The sequence below is a fragment of the Branchiostoma belcheri genome, unplaced genomic scaffold (genome assembly GCF_001625305.1).
Source record: "Branchiostoma belcheri isolate BF01 breed outbred unplaced genomic scaffold, Haploidv18h27 scaffold200, whole genome shotgun sequence".
NCBI classification, from domain to species: domain Eukaryota; kingdom Metazoa; phylum Chordata; class Leptocardii; order Amphioxiformes; family Branchiostomatidae; genus Branchiostoma; species Branchiostoma belcheri.
In genome coordinates this window covers 239,261-246,760 of record NW_017803492.1, presented here as the reverse complement: position 1 = coordinate 246,760, position 7,500 = coordinate 239,261, and the positions used below count along the sequence as shown (strand labels likewise).

At 39.2% G+C, this 7,500-nt stretch overlaps 2 protein-coding genes across 2 annotated transcripts in view; both read right to left on the bottom strand.

Moving 5' to 3' along the window:
• LOC109469365 (heat shock 70 kDa protein 12A-like) overlaps positions 1–2,395 on the bottom strand; it is a 3,801-nt gene extending 1,406 nt beyond the window's left edge. The window contains exons 1-3 of the mRNA XM_019767868.1: positions 2,069–2,395; positions 1,426–1,647; positions 331–502 (exon numbers count right to left, since the gene is read on the bottom strand). Coding sequence (XP_019623427.1) covers positions 331–502; positions 1,426–1,647; positions 2,069–2,395 — 721 coding nt within the window. The remainder of the gene's footprint in view (positions 1–330; positions 503–1,425; positions 1,648–2,068) is intronic.
• Positions 2,396–4,848: 2,453 nt separating this feature from the next.
• LOC109469364 (heat shock 70 kDa protein 12A-like) overlaps positions 4,849–7,500 on the bottom strand; it is a 3,870-nt gene continuing 1,218 nt past the window's right edge. The window contains exons 3-4 of the mRNA XM_019767866.1: positions 6,454–6,631; positions 4,849–5,906 (exon numbers count right to left, since the gene is read on the bottom strand). Of these exons, the coding sequence (XP_019623425.1) occupies positions 4,849–5,906; positions 6,454–6,631 (1,236 nt within the window). The remainder of the gene's footprint in view (positions 5,907–6,453; positions 6,632–7,500) is intronic.

Here is a 7,500-nt window from a genome sequence, read left to right as displayed (position 1 = left end):
GCAGTCATAAAATTCCTGTCATTTACCATTAGAGTAATATTAGAGCATTTCCTTCATTTGTATAGCGGTGCTTCTCTCTACCCATCTACCGAATTTCATGACAACCCATCCACAGTTTGTTATTGTGCTAAACCACATAGACATAGAGACATACATACATAAAACATACAAATACCACCGAAATTCTGAGGTGAAGGTGAAACTGCAAGCAAAGACACGTGCGCTCCACTAGTCATACATATAAATACATGTGTACAAGTGGGGAACCGAGTGAATACGTTTCTCTACTTTGCACGTTATTTCCTGAAAATACGCAGGACACATAAATACCTCCACAGTCGACGACCATGTAACAATTTTCTGGGTCCATCTGGAGTAATTGTGGTTTATCCGTGTCTTCCCTGAATTTAGAAACATTCAGTTGTCGGCAGAACAGAGAGGCTGCTTCTGGTTCCAACGCTATAAGTAGGTGTTTTCTTTGGTCCAATGAAGCGATACCAGCCTGAAGTAAATATAAATCATATATGGTATCATGGGTATGATAAGAATGTAAGTTGTCGGATTATAGGAAGGAAAGTCAGCTGTTCCAAATATCAGGGTGTACAGGCGTGTTGGGCAAGTTCTTTAAGTTCCATGTTTTTGACTGTCAGTACAGAAAATCGCCGTATTAACGACACCATACACAATTCATGCCTTTGATTTCCTTTGGATTACGATAAGTCGTTTAAAAGCCGTGCTCTTTCAAACTTGACATGGTTACTTCAAAAGCCGTAGACTTGGACTGTAGGGACACTTCAGCTTATTATTGGGTACATGGCATGAGTACGTGTATAAAAATGTTAAATGGCATATCAGAACTAAATGTGGGACAACTTTACTATACTTATGTATGGTATATAGACACTACACTTACTATAATCATGGTTTACATGGTATGTAGACACTACGCCCTGATGATTTACAGCTTCATTTATAAGCATTACGACCATTGTATAAATTGGCTACTGTCACCAGGCCACCTTCTTCAGGTGTTTCAGAACCTTTAGATCTAAAGCATCCTTGAGTTCCAATGTGATTTTTATATTCAAATTGATAAACCATATTCTATTGGTATACACACACTACATATTTTCCGGGACACAAATGCCATATCAACCAAAAAAGATGGTGTGTGGATGGATAACATGCACATGAACATGTTCTGTTTATCATTTTAAGGTACACGGAGATATTTTTATATGATGTGGTAAAAAGTGCATTTTTGGTAACGTGCCATACAAATTAATATCTGCACATGTCCAAATTCTAGTTTTCATCAAATATGTAAGGTTAAGCAGACAAACATGATGCCGATTTCATTTCTGGTCATAAATTACTTAAATCGTATTTGAACTCAACACTACTAGTATTTTGCTACTAAAGTACCTTGTACGCTGCTTCCCTCATGAAGTGTTTGGCCGCATCGCTCCATATAGCTGGGACAGTGATGACCCACCGAATGCTGCTTGCCTCTATTTCTGTGCCGGTATTAATTTTCACCGCCTCTCTCAGGTGGTCGCTAAGGAATTTCAGAGATTTCGAGAAGACGTCCAACGCAGGCAAAGTCTTCCCGTTACTAGCCGCGAGGGGCATGTCCCTTCTGATTTCCTGTGGGAGGAAAAACTTTATTAAAATTGTAGACAAACAATATGAACATGCGTTCCAAAAATGACTTATGTACATGACTTCCAAAAATTTGTCTTCACTTTATTTGCATATCAATCAACAGGTTGTGTATATAAACCTACTTTCCCCTCTGGTCTCTCAGTCACTGACGAAAGCTAGTGGATTCTAGCTGAAACGTCTGACGTTTTCAAAATCATATGCAGTTGCTTGAGTAACTGTTTTTTGGCATATCGTATTACCTGGATGTCTAACCTTCATCGACGTAATATGTACATGCGTTACCTAACGGACATGATACACAGTAATGTTTATGTTTATGACTAGTTACTTGTGGAATTTTTTACTCTCGACAGGTTATGCTGCTCAGTGTTTACATCTTAACAGATATAAGAGGCATCCTTACCGAGTGGTTAGAATGTAGTCTCATCTTAAAGTGTTCGAAAAAGTAGTATGACTTGTCTTCTCCATTTTCCGTCAGAGTTGCGTACTTCTCCACCGCCTCGAATCCAAATGCGATGAATTTTTTGTCAGGGCCAAAGAGAACAGTAGTGGGAGCTTTATACGATTGACATCCGAGGTTTTGCCCCCAATTCTTGTTGAGATAAATCGGGTCATCATTTTTTTCATTATCCTTAGAGTGCGGAAATGCGAACCCATATCCACTAAATGTTGTGCCAAAGTCGATTGCAGCGACTAGCAGCACGTTTAAGAGATCGAGGTTGTCAGACATCAGTCTTCACAAGCAAGACGGGATCTTTGTTATATTGGAATGTGGCCGTGTCTAGGGTGAGACGCCGTCTGTGTTGACTGAATAATAAATTTACAGGAGCGCTGAGCGCATGCGCCTGTATGTTTGGTACACTTGTGACGACGGGCTTTGTTGTAAGAGAAATATCATCGAAGTACTTGTTGAATGTAATACATCTTCAACTGACTAACAAGGTGGGTTAAAAAAACGGGAAGAATACTAGTAATTAGCCAAGATATTTTGTTCTCAGTAGATTTCATTTGTTCTCGAAGGTCCAATGAGGAAACCAAACGCTAACCGTGGACTCATTTCCAGTCAAATCTTTTTTTTTTTGCCAAATTCTATCCTAACCCTTTAGAAAAGGCTTAGTAAAGGCTACAGGTAATAAATAATAGTCAAAACACATATTAGACCAAAACACATATTAGACCCGTCAAAGTTCCAAATACAGGTAAAATATGCATGAGTAATATGAATACGCCGGGCCTAAAAAGACAGAGAAAATTGACTATTCAGAACTAAAGGGTGGCTGTTTTCACATGGGAATTCCACACGCAATTCGTCATACCAAATTTCACGCTAAATTTATTCACAATAGAGAGGCGTTTCCATGAAGAGAAATAATTGACAGCAAGTATTTTATCATGAAAACAGCGTTCAACGTTACATTTCTCTACGTCTGTCATTCTGTTGTGTGTAATATTGAGTTGTATTATTTCGTATGACGCCCAGGTCATACAAATCGAGCCCGAGTACGTCTAATATTTTCTATGCCATTCAATACTCTGTATAGTTACGTAGACTGTAGTATACTTTCTTTTAAAACACACCATTTCTTTGAGTTACCTGTGTACGTAGCACCGGGAACTGGTATATTTTGTGAGGGCATTAACTCAAATTGTAAGCCTATATGGAAAAACATATGGAATAACCAAACATATGGAAAAACGCAATTGAACTATAAGCTTCTACACCGTATATAGCTAAAAACTTGTAATGTTTGTGACTTATGCAACTGCACTGATGATTATAAGCATTTGTTTATTTCATATAGTAGGTTGAATGTTTTCTGGAAATCCTTTCACTGTGATGTTAAAATTGGTTATGATATCATAATACAAGGATACAAAACATACTTATCTAACAAGCCTAACACAGTTAGAAACATAAATACTACAATGAACAAAGCAAAATATGCAGTCTGGATCCGGAGGACATGGTGTAAGGGAAAGAAATATGTGAACGGTCTATCACTTTTCAACATATTTAGGGATGATGTAAAATATTTTTTCAACCAGGATTTGGACACTTGATGTAATGATGATTGTTTATGTTTTTAGATTGTAAGTAATGTATGCATGCATTGTTATGAAGAAAAAAAACTTTAATAAGGTAGAAGATTGTCCGAGCAATTTTTTTAATGCAAGTTAACATGGATTTTCTATTATCGAAGTGTTCATAACACTGTAGGCCTCACTTCACTGATAAGCCACAGACGTCACCGTAGTGTATACTGATCTCACGCTCACTTATAACTATAATTTTTAAAAAACACAAACGTCATCGTAGTGTATACTGATCTCACGCTCACTTATAACTATAATTTTTAAAAAACACAAACGTCACCGTAGTGTATACTGATCTCACGCTCACTTATAACTATAATTTTTAAAAAACACAAACGTCACCGTAGTGTATGCTGATCTCACGCTCACTTATAACTATAATTTTTAAAAAACACAAACGTCACCGTAGTGTATACTGATCTCACGCTCACTTATAACTATAATTTTTAAAAAACACAAACGTCACCGTATTGTATGCTGATCTCACGCTCACTTATAACTATAATTTTTAAAAAGCATATACATCATCTAAAACATACATTCCGTACATTGTCTTTAACCAAAGAGGAGAAGCATTAGAAAACTCAACATGGCAGGAAAAAAAATAGCAGATAAGTATTTTATCAAGCGCGTTTGAATATCTTGATATAGATGTCCAGTATTTGAAATAGAATCTACATCTATCTAACAACACCACAAAATAAAGCACGATAACTGAATATTCTATACTATCTAATATTGCGTGGCATATTTATTGACTCATTTAGAAGCATTATGAATCTTTCTAACATTACATAATGACACAAGAACAAGATTTCAATACGGCAGCACATGAAATGTTACATAAATAAAAATGACACCGTAAATGTAGCTACAATGTTAGGAAATGCCCATTCTAATACGATGGTAACTCACGATGCGTCCCTGTACGTAGTTTACTTGAAGATGTTTTTGTGTATATACCCTTGTCAATAATATTTGCTCCTTGCGTGGCAAAAGGAAGGGATTTAACAACTTGTGGCTATCTTTGGAGATTTGGATTTTCCCATGTGTCTCTTGAACTTTTTAGTGACACCATGACTTTTTTACTTAAAGCCTTATATTGTCATCCAGAAAATTAACCTCAACGTTTGCTTTTGAACCCGTAGTTACGTCTACAGCATCGACTTCGATTTCTGTGTCGCCAAAATAGAAGGTTATTTTTATCTGTCTATCTGCACCCCCGGTGGTTTCGGGCATGTCTAGCACGGTAATCCCCAACTTTTCTACCCCTGGGGCGGATGTAATGTTGGTGTCAGTGTCATATGAGCCGTACACGTTTATATTGGCCTTTGTTTGGTCGGGATAAAGGGGGTAAAAAATGTGGTTTCTGGCAGTCCCTACCACGACAGATTCACCAGCTTCGACAAACTTGTGAAAAGCGTCCATGCAACGGCCAAGAAACAACTTCCCCCCTCTGTGTAAGCGACTGTTGTATGCAGACACACATTCAACACCGTACGTTCTGGGGCTGATTCGCTCGCTTATCAGGTGGGGAGTGTGGCCAAACTTCACGGCCCCCCGAACCACTGCCAAACTAGCATCGTTCGGTACCAAAACACGGACATGGTTTGAGAACCTTTTCTTGAAGGCGTGTTGGAGCAAGGGAGACTCACTGAAACCCCCCACAAGGAAAACGTATGCTAGATTGGACAGCCCTTTCTTTCGCATCAGCGTTTCTACGTGATCTAGAATATCGTCTATCACGTCTTTGAACAGTTCGCGCATCGTTTCACCCTGTATGCAAAGAAACCCATTCGAGAAACGCACCCTCTCTACATCACAATTATCAATAGACTCTTTAACGTCACTACCCTTCACACGCTTGTGAAAATCATTGAAGTGATAGTGAATGGGGAAGTTGACAGACCCAGATTCGGAAGTGGTAGAACGTTTTTTTGTCTCAAACGAGTCCATCCACTGTTGCCATTCGGACGGATAGGACGAGCGGTAGTCGTCAATGAACGACTTATCGAATACTTCTTCTGTCAAAGCAACGAACTGTTCGTCAACCTGCGTCCCTCCCCACGCACCCCCTGTTGCTGCATAGGCCTCTTTGACTCTGTTGTCTGGTCGAACCTCGTGTACTGTGATGTCAACAGTTCCACCTGAGAAAAAAAAAGAACACGAATATATCACTTTAGCAATGTGTATACGTTTCCTGTTGGCTGCATTTGGTTTCGCAAAATGCGCGCGCCGAAAAAAAAAGGTCACCAAATACCAAATTTCGAGACTGATTTTTCTTAATACGATAACGATGAATGCATTTTTTTGTATTTTTGTGTGAGGTAACATTTGGTGTTTTTTTTTTCAAAATAGTCCTCCAGACTTCTAGCCACAGGCTGCCGACTCCGTCCGACTGAATCCCCACCTTGTACCAAATCTCTCACGAATTAATTAATATGGACATGTCATCGACTTTTAAAGCAGTAATCTCTTTCCTCTTCAATGTAAATAACCCGTACTTCTAGGTTTTAAACATCACCGAGAGATCTAATTTAGGTCCACTCCCCAGTGTATATATATTCTACTCTGAAAAAACCGCATCAAGTTGTGAACACGTGCCGTTTTTACGTTGCATAATAAATTAATTGCCATGTTTAATGAAGTTTTCAGTTACTAGTAGTATTTTTGGAAGAGTCAAAGAACACCTACCCCCACAGTCGACGACCATGTAGCGTGTCCCGGGCGCCATGTTCAGCGTGTCGCTGCCGTCTCCTTCTCGTTCTCCTGCGAACTGGTTTACAGGCAGCTCCCGACAGAACAGGGAGGCACTCTCGGGTTCCAGCGCAATGACTAGTTTCTTTGCATTTGCCTTAGACACTATGTTTGCCTGTTGAAAAGATGGAGATAGTATTTTTAGTCCATTATTTTGGCATTTTTAGGCCGACACAAGGCTCGCGGGATATATATAGGGCCCCAATAGATTATGGCTGAGTGACAAAAATTAGATTTATCTGATCCTTAGCTTGAGCTTATAACTGGAATCTGATGCACGATGTTAATTTATGATTTGTCGCGTCAGCAGTCGTGGCGTCTAGTTGAAAGGGGTTTAAATGGAACATTGAGTTATCAGTATCTTGATGGTGCAATCAAATGTCCTAAGAAAATTCAAGTACAACTTATGATGGTAAGTGCTCAGCCGTATAAGATTGCAAATGTGCACCAATGTACAGAATAAGGTCTTTGAAAGTCAACCTGTTACACATTTACAACCTTCCCGTACCTTAACTCAAGGTTGGCGGTACGTCGGGAGCAGTCTGACCAGAATCAGACCTATCTTTCGCGACGACCATGTACGAACCATTTTTTTAAACACTTCACAACAGCACATTACCTACGTAAACTCTCATCCTAGCTCCGAATGCTTTCGAACTTACTTACAAGCCCTCCAGACTTCTAGCCGTCGGCTGCCGACTTCTTTAATCCGTACTTCTAGGTTTTAAACATCGACGAGAGATTTAGATCCACTCCTGAATGTTTTAAATGTGTTGAAACATTTGGCTGTGGCAGGCGACGAATACACAACCTAACCGACTACAAGCCAACCAGATCGTACCTTGCTTCCATCCTACTATACATATGGTTGAGGAAAAGTGTACACTGTTTAAGGGCCATAGTCTCAATAATGTAGTTTAATACAAGGTGTGATAATAATTTAGTAGTATGTTTGATCCAATGGCCATGTCCTCCATGTAATGA